This window comes from Lampetra fluviatilis, chromosome 28 (genome assembly GCF_964198595.1).
Source record: "Lampetra fluviatilis chromosome 28, kcLamFluv1.1, whole genome shotgun sequence".
Classification (NCBI taxonomy): domain Eukaryota; kingdom Metazoa; phylum Chordata; class Hyperoartia; order Petromyzontiformes; family Petromyzontidae; genus Lampetra; species Lampetra fluviatilis.
In genome coordinates, this window is record NC_136302.1 from 9,723,198 (window position 1) to 9,750,619 (window position 27,422).

At 49.7% G+C, this 27,422-nt stretch overlaps 2 protein-coding genes across 2 annotated transcripts in view; one reads left to right on the plus strand and one right to left on the minus strand.

Annotated features, from left to right (window-relative positions):
* The window catches only part of LOC144942750 (complement factor B-like), a 31,319-nt gene extending 19,767 nt beyond the window's left edge, over positions 1–11,552 (plus strand). Inside the window, exons 9-18 of the mRNA XM_078869635.1 lie at positions 24–101; positions 1,698–1,838; positions 2,674–2,795; positions 3,318–3,465; positions 4,471–4,633; positions 5,922–6,013; positions 7,601–7,716; positions 8,420–8,540; positions 9,405–9,454; positions 10,758–11,552. Coding sequence (XP_078725761.1) covers positions 24–101; positions 1,698–1,838; positions 2,674–2,795; positions 3,318–3,465; positions 4,471–4,633; positions 5,922–6,013; positions 7,601–7,716; positions 8,420–8,540; positions 9,405–9,454; positions 10,758–10,889 — 1,163 coding nt within the window. The 3' untranslated portion in view covers positions 10,890–11,552. The remainder of the gene's footprint in view (positions 1–23; positions 102–1,697; positions 1,839–2,673; positions 2,796–3,317; positions 3,466–4,470; positions 4,634–5,921; positions 6,014–7,600; positions 7,717–8,419; positions 8,541–9,404; positions 9,455–10,757) is intronic.
* A 2,723-nt stretch (positions 11,553–14,275) lies between these two features.
* LOC144942860 (trypsin-like) lies at positions 14,276–20,010 on the minus strand. Its single transcript, XM_078869865.1, has 5 exons — positions 19,968–20,010; positions 17,106–17,283; positions 15,823–15,964; positions 15,067–15,324; positions 14,276–14,458 (listed from the first exon to the last, which is right to left on the minus strand). The coding sequence occupies exons 1-5, from the start codon at positions 20,008–20,010 to the stop codon at positions 14,276–14,278; spliced, it is 804 nt and encodes a 267-aa protein (XP_078725991.1).
* Positions 20,011–27,422: the final 7,412 nt, after the last annotated feature.

Here is a 27,422-nt window from a genome sequence, read left to right on the forward strand (position 1 = left end):
TCTCATTTATTTCGTGCTTGAAGGAAGATCCAATGTTGGACCTCCACCGGGCAAATTCCTGATGGACAACATTGACCTGGACATCCCTAAAGAACACATGGGTAGTTGGAGCACAACCTGCAAAAAGCAGAACAATTATTATACTCCTGTGTTTTCATTATTATTACTGAACAACATAGGATGGCATTTCCGTCATTAAAGAGACGTTTAATAATTCTGTAACCTATTGTCAATTTCGATTTCAGTAAGAGTTACACACCCATTAGGGTGTGGCCCTGGTTTCTCGAATGTAAGTCTGATCTTGTCAGAGTAATATTTAGTACAAATCATAACAAAGTTGAAAAAAAGGCTAAATTGCGTATTTAAACCTTGCATTTCCTTTGGCCATTTCAAATGAATACTGATCAAATTAATCCAACAAGACTCAATACCAACCAATCCTATAATGCTAAACAAAATGTGGATACGTACCTCTAAGCGAACAATCAGGTGGCACTGGAACACAGTACAGGGCCCAAACGTAGACAAACACCTACCCCCCAAAACACACAAAATAAGTAATATTTTAAAATACTTTTTTTAAACACGCTTTAATGAAATGTACCGTACGAGTAATGGAAGTGGCCCCGAGGCTTGCCATAAGGTAAGGGGCCGTGGTGATTTACAGCCAACGTCATTTGAGCGTGGACAATCAGACCCAAGCCGAAATCATAACATATACAAAAGATTGCTTAAAAATATATATTATTTTTAATGATAGAATATACGCAGAGGTGTGGACTCGAGTCATGTGACTTGGACTCGAGTCAGACTCGAGTCATGAATTTGATGACTTGCGACTCGACTTGGACTTGCATAACAATGACTTTGTCCCACCTATGAGATGTGGACTCGAGTCATGTGACTTGGACTCGAGTCAGACTCGAGTCATGAATTTGATGACTTGCGACTCGACTTGGACTTGCATAACAATGACTTTGTCCCACCTCTGGAATATAGTATTGCCATCGGTATGACATACGTATACCAAGTTTGCAGTCGATACGACATTGGGAAGTGGGTTGAAATTGAGTTACAAGATTTGAGGATACGACAACAGACAGAGTTGAGGATGCAACAGACAGAGTGTGAGTTAAATAAAAGCGTGCAATAATAAAAACACCCCCATCACCTCGGGAGAAACAACGCATACGTTATACTGGTAGGAACCTCCTGGTTACACCAGCCCACAGGGGATTATTGTGTCCGTCCGTCGTGCAGGGAGGGGCTGGGTGGGGAGGGAGGGACTGGGTGGCGAATGGGAGGGTGGAGAGGGGCTGGGTGGGAAGGGAAGGGGAGGGTGGGGAAGGGCTGGGTTGGGAGGGTGGGGCTGGGTGGGGAGGGTGGGGCTGGGTGGGGCTGGGTGGGGGGTGGGGCTGGGTGGGAAGGGGCTGGTCACCCCGTGGTGCCCTTATAAAACTCAACGTTTAACCTACTCACGCCGGCTTGTGCCCGCCCTCACAGTCGGCCATATTTGCGGAATACACCACGCCGCCGTTGACCCTGGCCATTGACCGAGCAACCCAACGTTTCTACCAGCTCCCTCCGCAGGAATGTGTTCTTGCAGAACTTCAACCCGCCCATTCGATTCATTCGATCAAGTCGCCTTTCTCGAGTGTCTCTTCTGCATGTGTGTATCTTTTTTTGCGTTTGTCCAGACGTTTATGTCTTTGGCATGGGAGACGTCTACAAGGACGAGATCGAAACTATTGCGTCGCAGAAACCCAACGAGCAACATTCCTTCATTCTCAGGGATTACGATGATCTGAACGATGTTTTTGAAAAAATGCTGCAAGCAGGTGATGTTTACTTTGTTTCAATATCGCGCAGTCGAATCGACGCACGGGTTAATATTTCCTAAATCGTTGCAATCGGACCGAGTTCCATTGTAACGGGGATATCAAAGTGCGTGGGCTGTGAGAAACATTGAAATACAAGCTGCCTCAAAAACATGTTAACACTTACATGGGACTATCGTTTTTAATGGTAACATGATAACACATGTATGTTAATAGCTTCAAAGAGTCTCCACTTGTTCGCCGTCATTGTCAGCGCGTGCCTGGAATCTTCCCCAGGTGGTCTCCAGAGCCGGGAGGAGCACTTCTTGCAGTATTGTTGCAACTTCTCGGAAGTGTTAACATTTTTTTGAAGCAACCCCTGCGTTGTTCGAAATGTTTCTCCATGTGGAGAGAGATCCTTACCGGAGAGGGATCCGTGTTGAGTTTGGTAACTGGGTGAGGGAATCAGTTTGGGCTTGTGGAGTCTTTCATTCAAGAAGGGGGAGGGGGGATAAGTGTTATGGAATTATTCCAAAGATTTGGCCAATCGGGGATAAGACTTGCTGCAGGTGGCTCCTGACAACTCCGACAGGGGTGAGGCTCTATTGGAACCTCATTTGCCAGTAGCAAAATATGATAATTGTTTTTTTACCCTTTTATCTGGCAACACATTTTTTGCTATTTTGCTACTGGCAAATGAGGTTCCAATGGTGTAAATGCTTACCCCGAGCTCTCATTGGGAAGTGGGTTAAAATTGAGTTACAAGATTTGAGGATACAACAACAACGACGACGACAGCAACTGACAGAGTGAGTGAAATGAAAGCGTGTGGTGTTCCTTATTGCCTGCGCTGCAGACGAGAAGCTGTTTACACAGTGCGGTACATCAGGCACCTTCAGGATACCGCGTGCTCGGATCGCAGGAGGCGATCCCACTAAAATCGAGCTCTGGCCATGGCAAGCGCAGATTAGTATGAGGGTACGTGTGCACCTTTCCAAACGTGTTCGTGGACTGTCTCTCTGTGGAGGGACCTCTATGTGGAGGTGCACGTCTGTCGGTGTTGTTGTTTTTAAAATTCCCGACTGAAAAGCTATTTTTTTTTAGATACTTCTTTTTCTTAAAAGCTTTTTCTCCAAATTATTTTTAATCCTGCTGCAACACGGTTATTTCTTATTTGACCTTTCTGCTTTCGTCCACGGCACCTTTAGGCATCGTTAAAGGCACCTTACGAGTGAAAATTATGGTGAACGTAGGTGGTGTATAAAGTGTATTGAATGCATTAAATACTCTTTGGTTCTTTCGGTAAAGTCACGTAGACATAAAATTAATTAATTTAGGCGCCTGATGACGTCTGCTTGTGTTGCGATGGAAACGTCGTGAGTTTTTGTTATTTATTCATTCTTTTTTATTTTATCATTTTTATCTTTTTTATTTTATTATTTTCTATCTACGTGACTTTACCGAAAGAACCAACGAATTTTACTTTACTTTTCTTTTCAGGTGCACATCTCAAATGATCACGTAAAACCAGCATTTTGTGGAGGCTCCATCATTGCCGACCAGTGGATCCTCACTGCTGCCCATTGCTTCGACGAATTCGCCATCACTGACGACGAATGGTGGAAGGGATCGATTGACGTTGTGATAGGTACTGCCAAAGCAAAGCCTTCATCACAGGATTGCCGTGGCTTTCGGGTGGCAACACGGCCTATTGTTGCAGGGGCATTGCAGTTCTAGCCTAGCGGTCACCCTTGTAAATGTTTTGTAATGTTTAGTTTGTTGTCCTTCCACCTGCACCTCCGCTTTTTAGCACGGTTGGCTACGCACGGTGCCAAAGAAGTTAAACATACGTAGGATATAGTAATAGGTTTTTACCCTTTCAACTGGTACAAAACTTACACCTTTATACAAGGCATCATGTTTGCAATAACCACAACACAAGCAGTCAAAATGCAAACAAAAAGAAACAACTCTGATAATGATGATATGCACTTTCCTTGCAAATGTGATCCCTTGTATAAAGGTGTCAGTTTTTGTACCAGTTGTAAGGGTAAAAACCTATTACTATATTTTGGCACTGGTAAAGGAGTGTCTCATAGTGTAAATGCTTACCCCGAGCTCTCAATACTCTGATAGTGCACTGTTTTTGAGTTGTACGCCTTTTAGCGTCATCTGGTCCAACACCAATGGAGACTAGGCTCTAAAGAAAAGCTGTCTCGGGTGTGGACCAATCAACTTCTAGGACAGTGCATATCATTATCAGAGTTGTTTCTTTTTGTTTGCATTTTGACTGCTTGTGTTGTGGTTATTGCAAACGTGATTCCTTGTATAAAGGTGTCAGTTTTGTACCACTTGAAAGGGTAAAAACCTATTACTATATTTTGCCACTGGTAAAGGAGGTCTCATAGTGTATACGTAGGATACTGCAGACGTGTTGAACATAGACACACGCCATCTGCTCCAAAGTGGACGTTAAAGATACGGTGCAATGCGGGCCCAACTTGGAAGGTTCAGCAGGGATTGGCGTCGTTGATACGATGTCGCAAGACATTGTGTTGCTGAGCCCTGTAAGCACTATAAGTTTAACTCCTTATCCTAATTGTCGTAAGTTGATGTGCACATGAATTAACGCATACATGTTTCTTGCTTGTAGGATCAAGTAACAAACTTGGAGGAGATAAAATGTCTCCAAAACAAATTATAATCCACGAAGGCTACAACAGGAACCCAGACGCCCATGTACAAATCGAAAATCTGGATAATGACATCGCCCTTATTAAACTTAGCAAGCGTCTAACATTTGGATATACATATCGGTAAGCAGTTCGTCATTAAAAACAGATATTGTTTGTCTTCTTCGAAGCCAGAAATCTCATTCTTGCATAGGGTCGGCTGCTCAGATATTCAATTTCCCACGTGGTTCAGCTCGTTGCCTGTACAAATGTATCGTATACATTTGCTAACGTTGCGTGTTCCAATATTTAATTCTCACTATACTCCATGATACATCGTTTTTTTTTCGTATCAAATTTAAATGCGAGGACATTCATTTGAATGAACATTTTCTACGTTACATGGGTCACACATGTCCACACATACGAAGGTATGTATTGTATGTATTGTCATTTGAATCAGCGTTCTCTCCATCACATGGAACGTTTCGATTTAAAGCTTTCGTGATTGCAGGGATTCATCTTCTTGGTTCTTTCGGTAAAGTCACGTAGAATGTCTACTCGACAGACATGCTCTCCACCTGAGGACGGCTGCTTGCGTTGTGGCCGAAACGTCGTGAGAATTATTTTATTATGTTTTATTTTTATTATTTTATTATTTCCATTCTACGTGACTTTACCGAAAGAACCAAGAAGACACATGGAACGTGTTCAGCAGGCGTGTGAAGTGTGTAATAACGTTTTACTTGCGGATCATGCAAATTATAATGTTGTGTTAACTAGATAAAGAGACCACACTGCAACAGGGTTACCCAGAATGCAATGTGTCGGCAACATTTTTGAATGTTTTACTTTTAATACAAATGAGTTTGTTGTTTGTTGTAACACATGTGTGACCATTGAAGGGTTTGTCTGCTACTCTCTCTCTACGAATAGGTAACTAATCACATTCCAATTCAAAACTATTCGTCACAATGTTTGTACATGTTAATTCTCATCAGACCGCACGAGAAACAGTGCAGTATCTAACTGTTATCCACTATCTGTACCAAGGCCGTAATTATCCCCACCAATATTCAAATATGCTCAAAATGTCCCCCCAATATATTGCTACAACAACATTTTTTTGAAGCACCCTGCATATATCCCCCTCCCCTCCTCCCCTCTCTAATACCACCTCATCAGTTACACACAGTGATGCGTGTTCGTCAGCTCGTAGCGTACGATGGAGCACCGGCGTTTGGGCCTCCTACGTCGCGGGCTGCCCCGTCATCATCAGTGTTGGTCAAGGTGGTGACCGGCACCCCTGTGATGTACGAAGAGCCCAAAAAACGGCTAATCCCATCGTGTGCCCCGACAACGGCATTCGGAGGTTTTTTCGTGTGTCGCAACGGACTTCTGTTCTTCTAAACGCGCTTTCATTCTCACACAGGCCAATTTGCTTGCCATGTACAAAGGAAACGAATGCGATCCTGGATCTCAATTCGGCAAACAAGGATTGGACAACGCTCTGCAACATACATGGTACGTCTTGCCATGAACAATGATTACCCATTAACACTCCGACATTCATTTTTTAAGTTCATTTAAGTTCATTTATTAGGTATAGCCCTGTGAGCCATTCGGCTCTTGAATCGGGTGCAACCGCAACAAACAAAAAACAAAAACATGAACAAAAAACATCTTAAAGTGAATATGTGACTAAGTGCAAACAGAAAATCCAAGAAAAGACAGCAAAATATTGCAGAAAAAAATCACCGTACACCAACGCTGTGTGCAAAAATCCCAGTGGGATGCAAGTCAAACAACAACAACAACAACCACAAGACAACTTATATTAAGGCCATCAGTCTAACTCTGTACTACAACAAACAAACATGGCTAAACCAATACACTTTTCGAAATCACCAAAATAAAGCCATGAAAGCAATGAAACAGTGGTTATAGGAACTGTGACAGACGTGTTCCTGGTTTGCGCCGAGCGCTGTTCGGCACAACGTCACGGAACGTTTCACTGCACGCGCTAGGGAGGTTTTTTTAGGAGCTGAATGGAGCAGCTCCCATTGTACCTCGATTGTCTAAAGCTGTCTAAAGGTGCTGGAGGTGTTTGTCGTAGTGTCAGCCGATGATATTAGCTTCGTCGAACAGCAGACGCTTGGCCTGCATTAAACAGCAGACGGCTAGCAACGTTTTAGAATCGAGATAGAATGAGAGCCGCTTTTAGTTTCGAGGCGAACCACAGTGGCGAGATGCAATCTCCTTCATCTGGTATGCAGGAGGTCGTGGGTTCGATCCCGACACCTGTATATTTGGCATTTTCACATTCTCCCCGTGGTCATGTCGATTTATCTCCGCGTCGTCTTGTTTTTTCACCTCCGCGTTTATCAACATCATCATTAGTTCCATGCGCAGATCGCCCGTTGGTGTCCACTGCACATTTCGTTATCCGTTTCAACTTTCCTCTCGTCTCGTGCCAATATTGTCAAGTAGTGGCCACATCTTTCTGACACCAATCTCTGGTGATGTCGTCAAGCCATCCTCTCTTAGGTTTTCCTCTCTTTCCGGTTCCTTCCATTTTTGCAAGCAATTTTTGTTATTTTCCTGTTCATTCTACGTGTTCAAATAATGCCAGTTTCCGTCTCACCGCTGCCTGCATCAGGTCGACTTCTATAGTGCCGGAGTATCGTAGTAGCAAAAGTAGCGACACGTGTAGCTACGAGCCCCGCACTTTGCAGGGCCCCGCACTAAATGCATTCAAGCTATCAATTCCGATTCAGTGATTCTGCACTTGCTCTATTACTATAGTACTATACCACCTTCAACTTTTATGAACGACTGGGTGTTTAAGGTTAGCGCATTCGCTTAATCCGGCACGGCTTCGATGTGCAACATTTTTCTTCGACGTTGATCACTCTTTTGGGTCCATCTGAGATGCAGCATCCTTCTGTAGCAATAGATTTCGAGTGCCAATATCTTATCTCTGTCAGTATATTTTAACGTCCAAGTCTCACAGGCATACAAAGCTGTACTGAACACGAATGTGAATGTTCAGTTTGGTCTTGTAGCTGTTTTACTTGCTTCTCCTAGATGTTGACATGTTTTTCATTTCAGGAAAAAACCTCATCGATGTCAAAAAAAATACATCACTTACAGTCACAGGATTTGGCCTTCTGGAGGGTGATAAAAAGCACGCCCAGCAGCTTCAGCAAGCTACTGTGCAATATGCGGTGAGTGGCAGCCAAGCGGTCAATCGGCAGGTGGCGTGTGTCGGGGTCAAATGTGGGTAGTCCTCAGAGGTCGCAACCGGGTACCCGATACCCTACCCGATACCCGGCTACCCGTACCCGGCCGGGTACGGGTAGGCCGTGAGTCACTGGTGAGTAACCGTTTGTCACTCATTTCGGGTAAGGTACGGGTACGGGTAGGGAACGGGTACCCGTACGGGTACCCATTCGCGACCCTGGTGCGGCCGGGTACGGGTAAGGAATCAAAACCCGTTTGCGAACTCTGGTAGTCCTCCCTCTTCCGAGATGTCTGACCGGCGTGGAAGAGCAAAGCCACATTCCCTAGTCGAAATGTGAGAAATCGTTCACAGGAACTCCTCTACTTACGAACGAGTTAGGTTCCAGAGGTCTGTTCGTAAGTCGAATTGTTCGTAAGTCAAATTTACCCCTGTCGATTCCAAACACGGGGAATGGGTTTCAACGTTGTATCATCTACTGCAGTTGTAGATGCCGCCACCACCATCTATTGCGTGGCAATTGAACTTACGACTCTCGGTCCGAACAGGCAACTGGACATATGGGCAGGTTTGTTCGTATCTCTACATGTTCGTAAGTCGAATGTTCATAAGTAGAGGAGTCCCTGTAATTATAATGGAGTGCAAATTGTTGCATTCCTACTGAGTGTCACGTGTACTTTATTTTCCAGAAAAAGGAAGTGTGTCTGAAAGACATAATGGCCAGATTTAACGTCACCGAAGAGAAAGCAGAGAAACATATCACAGAGAACATGCTGTGTGCATGGAACGCAACAGCAGACACGTGCCGAGGTATGTATTTGGCTGCGTTAAAGCCATCAGAGCTTTCGTAAAAAAAATAATAAACTTTCATACATTTTACTCAATTTTTTCTCGACATTACTTGAACTAGATTTTTGTTGTAAGTCCATCACCCATGTGGCTTACCAGAGCAATATTATTCAGCAGCATTTGTTTAGGCAAGCAAAGCCTAAGATTCATTATATTTAGTCTTCACATAGAGCTACGTTTTAGGTCCTCTGAAGTCCGCGCTAAAATATTCGTTTTGACCGCCATGCAAAGAACATTCCTCTTCATCATCCCAAAGGTCGCACTCTTTACACACAAAGTGCTTGCCACAAATGAACCACAATACCTTTCCGATCTCACCAAGGAGCAGAAACCATCACGCGAACTCCCGTCATCCTCGCAGTGGCTTTGGGCTAACCATTGAACAAATGCAGTCGCCGTATCGAACGCTTTGAGATGCTCTTGTGCGGACATCTGAAACACGCTTCCTTCCAATATTAGGAAGCTACTGGAGCTATGTACTTTTAAATCATCTATAGAACTGCTTTGTGTTTAGTTTGTGGTCCTTTCCCCGCACCTCCGCTTAGCACGATTGGCTACGTACACTGCGAAAGAAGTTCAACATACATACCCCAGCATCGGAGGCAAAAAAATGTCACTGAAATAAATCTCCGAATTCGTTGTTGCGACATCTCCTACCACAGATCATTCCCCAAAAGCACGATGCATCACTCTACGCGAGGTCTCAGCAGACGTGCGTCTAGCAGCATGACACCAACAGCACAGTTGCTATGAAATGGGGGAGGAAAAAGACAACAGCATGAAATATAAATCCCTCCATCCCCCCCTCCACTCCGTTGTGTGCAGGTGATTCCGGAGGACCTCTTGTTTTGCAAAAAAACAGAAGATGGATTCAGGTGATTTTAAAACACAGCTGGGCATTGCCGGATTTTCTTAGGGGGCGCCCTCTGCTTTACAATGGATAATTAAGAGATCCGGTGACAAATAAAAAAAACAGGTCACGTGGTGCCTGCGTCATGATCCAAATTTGCCCAATTAGAAAACAATTACTTGCAAGTTACTTAATTGGATTAACCAGTAGCAACATCACAACATGACCTCCGCTCGTGGCAGACTTAATTCCCACTTGCAGGCCAGTGTTGTGGTCGCCTCTTGCCACGTGGGGGCAGCTGGCAGCAGAACGGCAGGGGGAGCGGAATCCCATTGTAAAAATTATCCCTTAAAGATGTTGAGTTATGGGTGCAATAGAAATTCAAGTACTAATATATTAGCCCTGTTCTTTAGTATTTAGCCTGGGTGTTACGGTGCAATTCAATATGCATTTGGAAAAGAGAAGTTTCAGTTTTTTTTATTGCAATGACATCACCTCGATTTGCTATCAAGGCGAACTGCTGGAAATATTTCAAAATGTTTTTTTTTAAGGACACAAAACTGAATACCACATTTGTACTGTTACAGTAGTTAATTCAGGAGGCCTATTGGAATGGGGTGGGAGATTAATGATTACTTTGGTATTCTTTTTTCACAAAGTCGAGGAGCAAACGCACTCCACCGTCATAGAGCGTTATGGGGTGTCCGCGAAATATGTCTTTGAGGTTGTGTTTACATTATACTTTTGGGTTAGATCGCATAAATATAAAATGTGTCATTAAACCCGCCACCACCCGACACAGCCAATTAGTAAAGTTTGTCACATAAACAGAACATGCCAATTCATTACCACTACAGCACACCGGTGTGTTGGAGAGTAAACACACAACATTTCACCAGTAATCATCATCAGGTGACAGCCACATTTGGCTCAAATTTGATAGCCACAAATCTTTCTAAATTGGCAATGTCGGGGTGGTGGCAGGTTTAACGACACATTTATATTTACGGGATCAAACCTAAAAATAAACCTCTACCGGATATTCCGATTTAAAGCTTTCGTGACTGCAGGGATTCATCTTCTTGGTTCTTTCGGTAAAGTCACGTAGAAGGGAAGTAATAAAATAATAAAAACAAAACGTAATAAAATAATATAATTCTCACGACGTTTCGGCCACAACGCAAGCAGCCGTCTTCAGGTGAAGAAATGTTTTCTTTTTATTATTTTATTATTTCCATTCTACGTGACTTTACCGAAAGAACCAAGAAGACGGATCATATTGTTCGCGAAAGCGTGTTAAAACCGAGGATGTGTTCGTTCCACAACAGGTTGGCATCGTGGCTGGGGGAGTGGCACAGCAATGTGGGAAGAACATCAAGAGCAGCTTTTACACGAACGTGGCAAAGATGATGCCGTGGGTGAAGAGACAAATTCCCGATCTAAAATTTGGTGACGTTTGAGATTTGTTTAAATGTTAATTGTTCGCGTTGAGATGTCCCGCATTACTCTGCTTCTAAAACGTTAATATGCAACGTGCATTTGTAGGATATCAGATGTCTGGGGTTGGTTAGAGTTCGTAAGATTACTAGTCAGGCCCAGTCAATAACGCCACTGAAATGCACCATTCCCTCGTTATTCGCGAGGGATATCTTGCAGATGACGACAATGGCTTACGAAAGCCTAACTTTTTAATGCGTTACCTTAAATAAATACGTAAATAGGCTCTCTCATTTCATCTCATCGCCTTCTCTCACCACATTCTCTCTCATCACTTTCTCTCTCTCGATGCAGCAGTCGTGTTGAGTTCCAGGGGTGATTCGCGGATAGCCAAAATCGCAGATAGCAAGGTCGTGAATAACGAGGGAATACTGTGGAGTGAGACTCCAGCGAGCGAGCCAGGCTGATTGATGAGGGCCTCCTGGGACCGCGGAAAACCTAAAGGTCCAACCCAGCTGTGAATGCAACGAAAAATCTACGTTAAATAACGACGTCTACAAGTCTAATCCACACAACAATTAAATAAAACACGTGCGCAATTAATAGAAACAGTTTTTTTTACATTTATTATACCACTTGAGGGCTAAACACTGCAATAAATTAGATTTAAAATGAAAAAAATATATAAGTCCTGTGCTTGTGTTACGTCCCATGCTGCAAATTGTAGTTGTGTGCACGCTGTGTGGCTCACACACGTGTGTGGAGGCAGCGAGGGTTTGTAGATCGTGGGCGTGGAGGTGGTGAAATACCCTCACCTCGCCAGGAGCAAGTGTGGCCTCCACTTCTTCCATCTGCATCGGATAGCGTCGCTCCCTCCCACACACGTTTATTTCCTCCCACATGTAAACACCCACTAATTGGCTCAAAGCATCTTTATATGTAGAGGACCGCAGAGCTTGGGGTGGGGTTATTTGGCGCTAGCTCACAAAGTGGCTGCCTTTCCCCGCTTGTCTGTGGTTCCTCGAGCCTCCCGGAGTTGTTCTTGCTTTTCGAGGGGGCCAAATACCGTGGCACGGTGCAAGTTTAAGCGAGCATCACCACAGAAGTTCTAACGCCTTCTTCTTGGTTCTTTCGGTAAAGTCACGTAGAAGGGAAGTAATAAAATAATAAAAATAAAACATAATAAAACAATTCTCACGACGTTTCGGCCACAACGCAAGCAGCCATCCTCAGGCGAAGAATGAAACACCCCAAGCTTGGAGCGTATATTTAAGCTGGGTTAGAGGGGGGGGAGGTGGGAAGAAGAGCGCCTAAACAAAATAATTTGCATATCAAGAGGAATTCAGCATATGGAAAATGCGTAGGAGGTGGGCGGGGGGGGTTCCAAATCAATACTATGCCCGTGCATTATGCAGGATTAGCAGCATCAAAGGGGGGGGGGGGGAAGGGGGGGAGCATTAACAAAGGAAAGGAATGTTAATAGTATGTAGCTGTAGTTACTAAACAACCACGTAAAAAACTACAGTATAAACTGCATGACAAACTAAAGTATAAACTACATAGCATCATCAGTAAACTTACTATACTCTACAATAAGCTGAGTTACTAACAGTAAGTAATACATGAAAAATTCTACGTTGTAAAAAATTATATAATATGCTTCCATCTAAACTTTATTCTCTTACATCACACGCGTCTATACCGTACTATATACTTCCATAGGCAAAACCAACATTAAATTACATACTGTATTGCTATAAACCACCCTATACCTTATACATTTTTAATATAACACTATGTATTATTCTACCCACCCTAATGTGTATCAAAATGGTTTATTACGTCCTTCCAGTGATTGCTAAGCCAGAATCCATCTTCTCGGTTAAAATTGTCTCTGTGTTTGTAAATGTGGATCGCCTCATGTACGAATCTCTCATGATAGCCAGATGGCTTGCAGAGAACCTCTGTCTTGGAGAAGTCAATGTCATGTGAGCCCACTGAGTTGTAACAGTGATCTGCCACGGCTGAGGTGTTTGTCCTACAGTGTTTCAGGTCAGCTTTATGTTCACGGATGCGGTCCGAGACATGTCGTTTGGTTTCCCCAATGTAAAAAACGACATGTCTCGGACCGCATCCGTGAACATAAAGCTGACCTGAAACACTGTAGGACAAACACCTCAGCCATGGCAGATCACTGTTACAACTCAGTGGGCTCACATGACATTGACTTCTCCAAGACAGAGGTTCTCTGCAAGCCATCTGGCTATCATGAGAGATTCGTACATGAGGCGATCCACATTTACAAACACAGAGACAATTTTAACCGAGAAGATGGATTCTGGCTTAGCAATCACTGGAAGGACGTAATAAACCATTTTGATACACATTAGGGTGGGTAGAATAATACATAGTGTTATATTAAAAATGTATAAGGTATAGGGTGGTTTATAGCAATACAGTATGTAATTTAATGTTGGTTTTGCCTATGGAAGTATATAGTACGGTATAGACGCGTGTGATGTAAGAGAATAAAGTTTAGATGGAAGCATATTATATAATTTTTTACAACGTAGAATTTTTCATGTATTACTTACTGTTAGTAACTCAGCTTATTGTAGAGTATAGTAAGTTTACTGATGATGCTATGTAGTTTATACTTTAGTTTGTCATGCAGTTTATACTGTAGTTTTTTACGTGGTTGTTTAGTAACTACAGCTACATACTATTAACATTCCTTTCCTTTGTTAATGCTCCCCCCCTTCCCCCCCCCCCCTTTGATGCTGCTAATCCTGCATAATGCACGGGCATAGTATTGATTTGGAACCCCCCCCGCCCACCTCCTACGCATTTTCCATATGCTGAATTCCTCTTGATATGCAAATTATTTTGTTTAGGCGCTCTTCTTCCCACCTCCCCCCCCTCTAACCCAGCTTAAATATACGCTCCAAGCTTGGGGTGTTTCATTCTTCGCCTGAGGATGGCTGCTTGCGTTGTGGCCGAAACGTCGTGAGAATTGTTTTATTATGTTTTATTTTTATTATTTTATTACTTCCCTTCTACGTGACTTTACCGAAAGAACCAAGAAGATGAATCCCTGCAGTCACGAAAGCTTTAAATCGAAATTCTAACGCCTTGGCTGGATATGGTGCAACAGAAAAGTTGCACGGCCAAAGTACCGTGCACAGACGGGACACACGGGCCCACGTGGTCCCTAAGTTGATACGGTGCGGGGGACGGTGTTAATTTTGTTCATCCAGTCACGTAAAAATTAGTGAGCAAAATATTCTTATTTTTTTATTCAACAATGACCATGGACAGCGTGACTGGCCAACTGCCCACGAATGACCGAAGCATGACGGCCGAGACGATATCAACGTGTCCGGGCGGCGGCCGTCACGCGGCCGCTTAGTCACGGGCGGCGGTTGTCACAAGGCCGGGAGTCGCGGGCAGTCGCCATCGTCTTGCGGATCCACAAGATGTACCGCGACACGTTGGCGTAGACCCCGAAGAAGTGTGGACGTGCGCAGCCCTCCCCCCACGACACCACCCCCGCGAGCTTGTCGTTGCATATCAACGGGCCCCCCGAATCACCCTGAGTTCGAAGAGGGGTGAACGCAGGGTAAGAGGGGACACACGTGCACACACACACACACAGGGGAACGACGGATGAGGGATGGCAAGGGGCGGAGTGGTCGACACGGGGTGGCGGGGGGGGTGGGGTGTAACGATGCGTCCACACGCATCGATTATTATGCTCAAGATGCGTACATTGGGTCGCGGAAGAATATTTTTTTTTTATCTCATTCGTGCAAATGCTACGGGTAGAATATGCACCTGCGTCAGGCAAACTCACACAAAGATCCATCGTGTAACCTTAATAGGCTTCTGGGGAAAGTGCTGCAAGTACCTATGAAGGCCGGCCGCCTTTGTCTCCCTCGTGGCAATGTTTACACATCACAGTGGGTATTGATCTGAGGCAGAGTTGACCTAGGAGAGAGGCTCAGGACCAATGCAGATATTCATTACCGGTTTTGAGCGCAAGCGGGAATCGAACTCATAAGGGGGGAGGTGGTGGGGGTGGTTCGCCAGGCTTGTAGAGCATGTGCGTATGTACGTTGAACCTCTTTCGCACCGTACGTAGCCAACCATGCTACTCTGCCAGTACCCCGCTAACGCAGACACGCGGGCGGTCGGGCGCACCTGGCACGAGTCCTTGCCACCCTCTTCGATGCCGGCGCACAGCATGCCGTCGGTGACCTGCCCGCTGTAGTAGGAACTGCACAGCCCCTGCGCCACAACAGGCACGGCGACGGCCATGAGCTGGTCGGACAGGATGTAGTTGCCCTCGGCCGTGATGCCCCAGCCGGACACGAAGCACAGCGTGCCCGGGGCCACGGCCCTCTCCGAGAGGGCCACCAGCCCCACCACGCCCCTCGTCACCTGTGCCGGGCTTTTGAGCTGCGAGGGGAGGGAAGGTGGACAGAGAGTGATGGGGGTTGGTGGCGGGGCGGGGCGGGAGAACAAGTGTCTCGTTCAGGATTTAATATATATAAAGAGGTAAAAGGTGGAGCCCTGCAATTGCAAGCTCACGCCACTGCTGGAGCAAGGGCCTCCGTTGAAGGGGAGAGCGCTAGAACGTGTGGCTGGTTCAGGACGGAATGGCAGCCAAAGGGAGGGAGAGCGTGTGTCCGGAAGGAGCGCCCATCACAGAGATGGAACGAGGAAACACCGGACACTTCGCGGGAGTGAGATGGATTATGGCATCGTGGAACCGGGGCGGCGACGGCACAGGTGCTGCGGGGTTACCCAACACGTTGCTCCAACTTTGGTCCAACAACGGCACCAAACCACATACCAACGTTGGCCCAACGGTCGGCACGTTTACCGAGTACCACAAAGAAGGGCAGCGCCCGCGTGCAAGCGTCCTCCACCGAAGCCTCCGCACACACGAGGCACCTTGAGCAGCAGGAGGTCGTTGTCCATGGTGACCTCGTTGTAGGCCTGGTGCTTCACCGCCAGGCTCACGAGCCGCACCTGCTCCGTGCCCTTGTGCTCAGAGCGCCTGTGCACGCCCAGCGCCACCTTCAGCAGGGTCACGCTGATTGGCAGAAGACGAGAGGGCAGGGGGGGGGGAGGAGCAAAGGGAACCAATTTAGTGCCTTGGCTCATCCAATGCTGCGCCAAATCACATCGCTGTTGAAAATCGCCTGGCGACAGCTTTGTCCACATCTGAGCGAGTAGTTGTGTAGAAACAACGCCCAGCGGTTTTTTCTTTGTTCCGGACAACAATAGGCAAGCGGGAAAAGGGTCCCCCCATACGTCTCGCCACATTAAAATATTAAAGTATTTCTGACTCAAAACATTGGGCTGTACGGCCTTCTGGAAGTGTGCAATCTCAGCAGCGTTTTCGGTGCAAGAAAGTCCCGGGCCGGTTTCGACATGCAGGGTCTCATCAGCAGCGTTTTCAGTGCAAGAAAGCCCCGGGCCGGTTTCGACTTGCAGGGTCTCATCAGCAGCGTTTTCAGTGCAAGAAAGCCCCGGGCCGGTTTCGACTTGCAGGGTCTTATCTGCAGCGTTTTCAGTGCATGAAAGCCCCAGGCCGGTTTCGACATGCAGTGTCTCATCAGCAGCATTTTAATTCAGTGCAAGAAAGCCACGGACCGGTTTCGACTTGCAGGGTCTGGATCAGCAACAGAGTCGGGGCTTGCTGGAATAAATGCTGGCGAGCCCCCAGATGTTAGCAGGCAAGGACTTCACTCCCCTTGACCATACAGGCCCTAGTTCGACACGCAATTATAATATATAATATATATATAACTGGTTAGGTCCACCAAACCCACCCACACGAGGATTGAAACGAGCAAATCATAGTTCACAAACCATGTCATTACAAATCGCTGAGCAGGTCGCTAGAATGCCCGTGTCTCTTTGCAAGCAACCGTTTGCAGAGACGACAGCCCAAGCAATAACAGTCGAATGCACATCGCCACCAGGTTAGCCTTTGAGGCCGAGTCGACCTCGCGGAGTACCAGGACCAGTTCAGATAATCGTCGCCGGTGTTGGCCGCCAGCGAGAATCGAGCCCGTGTCGCTGGGCTTCTTGGCGCGGCGTGCTAAAACCCTTGCACCGCCGCTCCCCCTAGACACACAAAAGTCACGCGGATTTACAAGAGGGCTTGAGACGATTTAGAGAGACAGAGAGAGAGAGAGGGGGGGTGGTGGGGAGGGGGGGCCGTGTACTCCTTGTAGCAGTGTGCGGCGGTCAGGACCCAGGAGGGCGCGATGAGTGCTCCTCCGCAAATGTGGGACCCCCGGTAGAGGAGCGACACCTGGAAGGGCAGCGAGTGCGGGACCACCTCAAAGCCCCCCACGATGCGGCTCAGGGGGTGCACCGCGTGTCTTCTTGCTGAGCAGCCAGCTGAGGGAGGGGGGGGGTGAACAAGAGGGGGGGGGGGGAGAGGGAGATTTCCGATCAGCACGGTTGGGGCTACGTGCGGGTGCGCGAAGGAAGTAAAAAATCTGAATCAGAATATTCATTTGTGCTGGAGGAGGAAGCCGATGGAGCCATGAAGCTCTTTTTGACAGATGTCCAGAATGCAAAATATAGGAGAGGTAAGAGAATTATTAAAACAATACAAATTTAAAACAAAACTCTTTGTGTAATAAGGTAAGGCCCCACTGGGCTATTCGCTTCATTTTCAGAAGCGACCTGGCCACAAACGGATAGCCAAACGAAGCGGCTTATCACGTGGAAATGTACAGCCAAATCATCGACATACACACCAGTGTAGAGGAGAGGATCAAGGCCGGAGTGTGGAGGAAAAAAAGAGACCGCGATGAGGAGCTCGACGACACGACGAAGAAGAGGAGTTGGCAGGAGGCCGCAGACGAGGCCATGGCGGACGGGCTCGGCGAGGGGGATGCAAACCACCCCGTCGTGCAGCTTCAGGATACCACCGTGGGAGCCCGCTACCCAGCGCCTCATCTACAGGGCCACCACCTGGGGCTCTCGACAGCTTCAGGATACCACCGTGGGAGCCCGCTACCCAGCGCCTCATCTACAGGGCCACCACCTGGGGCTCTCGACCCATCGTCGTCTTCGTCGTCGGTGTCTGGCGGTGGAGCGCCGCGTCGTGTTGCCGCCAGCACGTGGAGGAGCGGCGGCTCCCCGGAAGTCCGGCTCCAGGACAACGGGGAGCGGCTCCGGGCGCAGGCGGCCAGACAGCGCCATCGCGCAGCGTCGTTGTCGGTGTCTGACCATGAACCGGCCGGAGCTGCGGTGGAGCACTTGCGGCACCTCCACGTGGAGGAGGGGGAGCGGCGGCGCGCCTCGGAACCCCGGCTAGACGACGACACCGAGCGGCTCCGGGCGCAGGCGGCGGCTGTGGCCGCGCCGCCCTCGGACGGCGCGGACGGCGCCATCGCGCACGTGGGAGAGACGCGCCGCGGGGGGGGCGGGGGCGGCGCGAGTTCCGGTTCACGCTCAACGGCCGGCGGTGGCGGCGCCGGGTGCAGGACGAGCGGGAGGCTGTTGATTCTCTCTTCAGCACAGCGGTGGGCTAAAGAAGTCAATTATTTTGTCCTTTGAAAACGTGACACATTTTTTTCTGTTTGGCCGTGTCGGGTGGTGGAGGGTTACGACACATTTATAAATAACGCGAACTGACCCAAAAACCTATATTATGAATAATATTGGTTGCAAAAGCCTACGTGTCTACTTGACGGACCTGTTCTCCACCTGAGGACGGCTGCTTGCGTTGTGGCCGAAACGTCGTGAGAATTATTTTATTATGTTTTATTTTTATTATTTTATTACTTCCCTTCTACGTGACTTTACAGAAAGAACCAAGAAGAAAGTTGAATCAAAGAGCTGTTTATTTTATATATATATTTATGCACGACAGACAGACAAAAAATCCCTGGTGGGCAGTGTGGAACATTGTTCCTACCTGCAATATTTAATTCACGGCATGTGCAGTGGATAGATCGTGGCTATGTAAGATGGTGGTGGTGATGATGATGAGAATAATGGTGGGAATTATTTGCGAGCAGTGGTCTTCCTATAGACGGACTGCTGCCACCAGGGAAAATCTGGAATTCCCAACGCTGGCTCAAAACTGCCCCCATAGCTCGTGAGATCAGGCCATCGTTTTAAACTTAATTTTGTATTCACTAATTGCGCCCTTAGCTTTAAAAGGTGTATGGGATTACGGAGCACGATGGGGGTGGTAGCGGTGGTGGTAGTGTTCACCACGCTGCGCCTAAGAACCTGGACCACCCAAACCCGTTCCCCAGCCACGGCTCGAACATCGGATGGCGAGCAAAATCAAAACCGGCGCTGCCCTACCCGTTCATCAACCCGCATTGATCAGCGGTGTGGTGAAGTATGGTCACAACAGCAAAAACCCATAACCGACACGGGGTGGAAAGAACTTCATCCATTGATGGATTTGATAATTGCTGAGATTGTAATACCCGGGCTCGCCTCGTGAAATGAGGGGTTGGTGGACCATCATGAGAGCATCGAGTTCAGTGAAACCCGAGTACCAACCCCGCCGCGCTGCGAGGAGGCCAACAACGGCAGTACAGCAAGTGGGTTGAACAGTGTAATCAACCTGCGTGTGAATCTGTTTTAATTTCCACAGTGTCCAACAGAGGTGGCAAAACAATTGGGGTGCCGCGGTGGCGAGATGTTAACTCCCTCGCCTGGTATGCAGGATGATCGTCGGTTTTATCCCGATCCTGATGCCTGCTGTATATTTGGAGTTTGCGTGTGTCTCTCTCCCCGTGGTCGCGTGGATTTTTCTCCGGGTCCTCCGGTTTTTCCCCTCCACGTTTCGAATCAACATCACGCGTTTAAGAGTATTTAGGCTGCAATAAATGTCCACGTGATAAGCCACTTCGTTGAGCGATCATCTGTAGCCACGTCGCTTCTCAAAAAAGAGTTATGAAGCTCAGTGGACCCTACCTGGTAACATGTTTTTTTAAAAATGCTCAACTTCAATTTAATTACACATTGATATGGCAGGCGCCATTAGAGGCACTGTACACACGATTGACAACACATGGATCGCAAAGTCCCGCAAACAACAATAACCTTACCTGCAGACACCAGCGCCATGATCACACACATCAGCAGCTCCATGGCACACCTGGAGCTACTTGAGTATCACGTGCACACCTGTGGACACGTGACGCTCAGACTCCTCCTGTCGCCACCTATTTATCTGGTGGGGGTGGGGTAAGGAGTGGTGGTGGTGGTTGGGGGGGATTTCTGAACGCCGTTCCGTCCAATCACAAGCAGGCGGCATTGATTTAAAGTGCCATCGCTGTCAACCAATACGGTTTACTCCGTGTTCTTGTACACGTGATAAGAGACTCATTGTCACGTGTGAGACTCATGGTCACGTGTAAGACTCATGGTCACGTGTGAGACTCATGGTCACGTGTGAGACTCATGGTCACGTGTGAGACTCATGGACACGTGTGAGACTCATGGACACGTGTGAGACTCATGGTCACGTGTGAGACTCATGGTCACGTGTGAGACTCATGGTCACGTGTGAGACTCATGGACACGTGTGAGACTCATGGACACGTGTGAGACTCATGATAATTTCCACAACGGCGTTCCGGATTTTTCAGGCCGAAATTCAGCGCTGCCTGCAAAGGTGCTGTATATGGCTGGCCGCTTGACGTTTTTGCGTGATTTCTTTTCTACCATAATTTAATATATATATACATACATTGTCATTATTATAAATCACACGACTGCGGAAATGCCACGTTTGAGAATCCTCGGCTCGTGAAGAGCCAGCTTTGCTGACGAACTAATTACTCGCTCGGCGGTTTTGTTACTGAGACCCCCCTCCCCCACCTCACCTCCCCCACCCCCACCTCACCTCCCCCACCTCACCCCCCCCCTCCCCCACCTCACCTCCCCCACCTCACCTCCCCCACCTCACCTCCCCCACCCCCACCTCACCTCCCCCACCTCCCCTATCTCCCCCACCCCCCCTCCCACCCCACCACCACCCCTACCACCCCCACCTCACCACCCCCCCACCCCCACCTCCCCACCCCCACCTCACCTCCCCCACCTCACCCCCCCCACCCCCACCACACCCCCCCACCCCACCCACCTCCCCCACCCCCACCCACCCCCCCACCCCCCACCCACCCCCCACCTCACCCCCCCCCTCCCCCACCTCACCTCCCCCACCCACCCCCCACCTCACCTCCCCCACCCCCACCCACCCCCCACCCCCCTACCCCCCACCCCCCCTCCCCCACCCCACACCTCCCCACCTCCCCCACCTCCCACCCCACCTCCCCACCCCCCCCCACCCCCACCCACCCCCCCCCCTCACCCCCCCCACCCCCCACCCCACCCCCCCCCCCCACCTCACCTCCCCCACCCCCACCCCACCCCCCCCCCCCACCACCCCACCCCACCCCCCCACCCACCCCCCCACCCACCCCCCCACCCCCACCACCCCCCACCTCACCCCCCCACCCCCACCTCACCCCCCCACCCCCCACCCACTACCTCCCACCTCCCCCACCCACCTCCCCCACCTCACCACCCCACCCCCCACCTCCCCCACCCCCACCCCACCCCCCCCACCCACCCCCCCACCCCCACCTCCCCACCCACCCACCCCCACCCCCCCACCCCCACCTCACCTCCCCCACCCACCACCCCCACCCACCTCCCCCACCCCCACCTACCCCCCACCTCCCCCACCCCACCACCCCCCCACCCACCTACCTCACCTCCCCCACCTCACCTCCCCCACCCACCCCCCACCCCCACCCACCTCCCCCACCTCCCCTACTCCACTACCTCCCCTACCTCCCCCACCTCACCTCCCCCACCTCACCTACCCCCACCTCCCCAACCTCCCCCACCCCCACCTCACCTCCCCCACCTCACCTCCCCCACCCCCCACCTCACCTCCCCACCCACCTCCCCCACCCCCACCTCCCCCACCTCACCCTCCCCCACCTCACCTCCCCCACCTCACCTCCCCCACCCCACCTACCTCCCCACCTCCCCCCCCCCCTCCCCCACCTCACCTCCCCCACCTCACCTCCCCCACCTCACCTCCCCCACCCCCACCTCACCTCCCCCACCTCCCCTATCTCCCCCACCCCCGCCTCCCCTACCTCCACAACCTCCCCTACCTCCCCCACCTCACCTACCCCACCTCCCCAACCTCCCCCACCCCCACCTCACCTCCCCCACCTCACCCCCCCCACCCCCACCTCACCTCCCCCACCCCCACCTCACCTCCCCCACCCCCACCTCACCTCCCCCACCCCCACCTCACCTCCCCCACCCCCACCTCACCTCCCCCACCTCACCCCCCCCTCCCCCACCTCACCTCCCCACCTCACCTCCCCCACCTCACCTCCCCCACCCCCACCTCACCTCCCCCACCTCCCCCTATCTCCACTACCTCCCCTACCTCCCCCACCTCACCTCCCCCACCTCACCTACCCCACCTCCCCAACCTCCCCCACCCCCACCTCACCTCCCCCACCTCACCTCCCCCACCCCCACCTCACCTTCCCCACCTCACCTCCCCCACCCCCACCTCCCCCCACCTCACCTCCCCCACCTCACCTCCCCCACCTCACCTCCCCCACCCCCACCTTACCTCCCCACCTCCCCCACCTCACCTACCTCACCTCCCCCACCTCACCTCCCCCACCTCACCTCCCCCACCCCCACCTCACCTCCCCCCACCTCCCCTATCTCCACTACCTCCCCTACCTCCCCCACCTCACCTCCCCCACCTCACCTACCCCACCTCCCCAACCTCCCCCACCCCCACCTCACCTCCCCCACCTCACCTCCCCCACCCCCACCTCACCTTCCCCACCTCACCTCCCCCACCCCCACCTCCCCCACCTCACCTCCCCCACCTCACCTCCCCCACCTCACCTCCCCCACCCCCACCTTACCTCCCCACCTCCCCCACCCCCACCTCCCCCACCTCACCTACCTCACCTCCCCCACCTCACCTCCCCCACCTCACCTCCCCCACCTCACCTCCCCCACCTCACCTCCCCCACCTCACCTCCCCCACCTCACCTCCCCCACCTCACCTCCCCCACCTCACCTCCCCCACCTCACCTCCCCCACCTCACCTCCCCCACCTCACCTCCCCCACCTCACCTCCCCCACCTCACCTCCCCCACCTCACCTCCCCCACCTCACCTCCCCCACCTCACCTCCCCCACCTCACCTCCCCCACCTCACCTCCCCCACCTCCCCCACCTCACCTCCCCCAACCTCCCCCACCTCCCCCTCCTCCCCCGAGGCCGCTGGAGCAGAGAGGGATGGGAGGGGGTTGGGGTCCGGCTATAAGAAGGGACGGATGGGGGATCTGCCCATGAAAACCCGACTTGGTTTTCTTTAATGAGTCGGGACTTGAATGGGTCGCAGAGGAACGTGAAAGGATGTCATTGTGCCCAATGCAATCACCGTCTTTGTGAGCCGAGTAAGGTGACACTCATCAACGAATGCCCATTCAACTCGCCCCCCCTCCCGCACGTACACACACACCACCACCACCACACATTCCCCCGTATAGCCTTTGTACAGACTGCCGCAGCAAGCGCTGTTAGGAAGGCCGCTACAGCGCACAACGGGGTGATGGTGTGGCCGGAACTGCGCTCATTCAGCCACCTTTGTCTCTCCAGCGCTGATGCGTTGCACGCCGCACCCAGTACTCACTTATTGCTGAGTCGACCTAGGGGGGGGGGCGTGCACGACCGGTACGAATATCGCTGTGCGCTAACCAGTGCCGGATTATCCTCGTAGCAAAACACATGCAGTAGCTAAAAGAGAATAGGTGCACTTGGGGTTAAGTTCCATTCATTGGCTACCACATTCAGATAAGCCCCTCCCCCCCTCCCCCTCAACTTGTATTTAAGGGCTTGTCTCTTGGAATTTTGCCTCACTTGACACAGTAAATTCAGCTGTGACGGTCCCACCTGATGACGGAGACTTGTATTGCCTCCGAAACGTCGTGATTTATTATTTTATTTCTATTATTTATTTTTACCTAAGAGTATGAATCCTTGCAGTCACGAAAGCTTCAAATCTAGTCCAGCTGTATGTTGTTGGTCGAAAAAGTTGTGTTTTTACACCTTTAAAATGGCAGCAGTTGTGTGTGCATTATGACAAAGCTCCCATGGGCTCCTGTATACCTGGGAATGGAATGAGGAGTGGTGAATGAATAATAAGATACGCGATTGAAAATCAGGCGAATTTATTAACATTGCTCAATTCTGTAGCAACGGAAACATTTCAGTTCAACAAAACTAAATCTAAATAACTCGCAACAAATTTTGTGAAAACAAACAACAACAATATTGAACATAATCAATACAGGTATATATTTTAACATCATCAGTTTCATGATGATGATGGTAGTACTTCTTATCGTGGCATTGCTTTTGATTATCCTAATTGTGCACATATCCCTTTCGTTCATACATTTACCGAGAGAGAAAAAAAAAACTTCACCGAGTCTCGAGGCTGTGTCAGCAGGGTCCTGCATTGGGATGTTTTGAAAATGCCGATTTAATGAGTATTTTTGCATGCAGGCAAAAAAACAGAGTAATGCAAAATCAAAACCCACCACTCATACGATGGTGTAACACTTTATAAAAAATATATAAAAAATCCCCACATCGGCAACCCACTTGCTGTACAGCCATTGTAATAGCACCATCAAGTTGTGATGTGGGAGAGCATCACGCACCCCCAATGGCTCCATCGCTGTGTGATCCACCAATCCCGGTCTCCAATTCACCAAAACCACCAAAGACAAAGATCCCCGTATAGCCTTAACAGACTGTTGGGGCAAGTGCTGTTCGCGAATAGCACCTATGATGGCCGGCATGGCACACGAGTGGGTTGGGATGGCCAGCACCACGTCCAGCCGCCTTCGTCTCCCCAGTGGCAATGTTATGCACTGTACCAATTACTTATTTGAGTTCTAGATTTGAAGCTTTCGTGACTGCAAGGATTCATATTCTTAGGTTTTTTCGGTAAAGTCACGTAGGTAAAACATTAAAATTAATAAAAGTAAAATAAAATAAAAATCACGACGTTTCGGAGGCAACACAAGCTTCCGTCTTCAGGTGGAACCGTCACAGCCACGACAGCTGTATCAAGTAAATGAGAGATTGCAAGAGCTACCACTCCGTATATATAATGGTTGGAGAGGGGGAAGGGCCAAGTACGGCACACTTTTTATTAATATGGTAAGGTGAGGCTTAAGAGGCTGAGCCTTTGTTATGGAGAGGTACGGTTTGTGACTAAGCCTGGCCTACATAACAATAGTGTGAAAAAAGAAACAAACTAAACATGGTAAAACAAGCCTGGCTGTCTATCAATAACCTCTAATAGTTGTCTGTCAAATAAGATGGTCCAAATAAGTGTAGTTAAATCTTTTTTTTTGCATGGTTAATCACATCTTTCCAATGATTACTCAGTTTGTAACCATCATCACGGTTGAAATTATGTCTGTGTTTGTATATTTGTATGGCTTCGTGTACAAACCTTTGATGGTAGCCAGGAGGTTTGCAGAGCACCTTGGTCTCGGAAAAGACAATTTCATGAGAGCCCACCGAGTTGTAGCAATGATCGGCAATGGCCGAAGAATCAGTTCTGCCGTGTTTCAGATCTGACTTGTGCTCGCGGACACGATCAGAAACATGACGTTTCGTTTCTCCAATGTAGCAATCACCACAACTGCAACTCAATTTGTAGACTCCAGGATACTGCAAGTCAGAAACGACTTATTTGAGGCCGAGTCAACCTAGGAGATGCCCAGAACCGCTTTCAATAATCGTCGCTGGTGTTGGCCGTGAGCGTGATTCGAACTCGGGTGGCCGAGTTCGTTGTGCAGTGCGCTAACCGCTCTGCCACCCCTCCCAACACCAAAACCACGACATAAACCACGACCAGCTCCCCCGTCCCCGCCGCAGATCTTGCTCTGCCCCCCCCCCCATCTCTAGCCCCGCCCACAAACCCTACCCGATGTAGTGACTTGTAGCGTCACTACTGTGTATACACGCACACGTGTGACGTCACTATGCGGGGGAACGTCACTACCCCGCGGGTCTACACACACACACACACACATGACGTCATCCCGGCTGGAGGCGGGAATGACGTCAGGGCCGGTTCTGGACTAGGGAGGCCACGGGGGTGGTGTGAGGTCGTGGCACTCTGTGACCCCGGCTGGACACGTGACCGGATCCCAGTGGGGGCCGGGGACCCGGGGGGGGGCACCTCGGGGGGCACGTGGACAGCAGGGGGGGGGGGGCTTCAAGAGGGTTCTCGAAGAAAGGCGTGGCCGGGGTGGGGCCAGGACACGCCCATATAAGCAGCCTCCTCACGAGTAGGCCTCGGCAAGGTAAGGTAAAAGTTAAAAGGTAAAAAGCAACGAGCCTACCTTTTACCCTACCTCCATATAAATTACCCAATTACAGGGTAATTACTAGGGAACTACACATGAACAAGGTTTATAACAGGTAAATGCTAGGTAGAGCGCTTTATTCATATAGAATACTCTCGATGATTCCAATTTTATACGCTTGTTGTCGTCGTCGTCGTATCCTCAAATCATGTAACTACATTTTTACCCACTTCCTAATGTGGTATCGACTGCAAACTTGGTCACTGATGACAACACTATATTCTATCATAAAATCTTTTTTTATATGTTATGTTTCAGCTTGGGTCTAATTGTCCACGCTCAGCTGACGTTGGCTGTAAATCACCACGGCCACCTTACGTTATGGCAAGCTTCAGGGCCACTACCTGGAGTCGTGGAGTTCTGCCATTAGTAGTACATTTCATTAAAGCGTGTTTTTTTTAAGAAAGTTTGTTTTAATATTACTTATTAAATGGAGGCCACGGACTGCACCACGGAGCTTTTAGCGGTAAACAAGGTACCGTATTTACCGGATAATACTTCGCGTTACCTTTACCCTACCGGGTAATTCTTCCGAGCTACCTTTACCCTACCCTTTACCTTACCCCTTGGCATGCCGACATCTTTACCTTTACCCTTTTACCCGGTAGAAAGGGTAAATTACCTTACCTTGCCGAGGCCTACTCACGAGGTTCGTGGCTGCCCGTATCAAGAATGAAGATGCATCGTGAAGACGCCAAGAAGAGTCAAGTCAGACAGAGGGCGGGCGAGGTTTGGGGGCTCAGGCGTGGGCCGTCATAGGCGCCATAAAAGAGGCCCTGTGGACGGCCCGCCAGAAGATGATCAAAGGCACCAATATGTTGCCCCTCGGGGTATACCGCCTAGCCAAGGGGCTGTTGGACAGGGTGGTGGAGGTGTAGCGGGAGACGATGGGCAGGAGCGCCACAAACGCGAAATGGCGATGGCCGCCACCCCCGTGTGGGATAGGTTGAATTGTGAATGCCCCCCCGCCGTCGAGAATGGGTGGATGGATGTACCCTCCTTTGCGACGGTGATTTCTTGCCTTTCTGCCTAAAGGGTGTGTAAGAGGGAAATT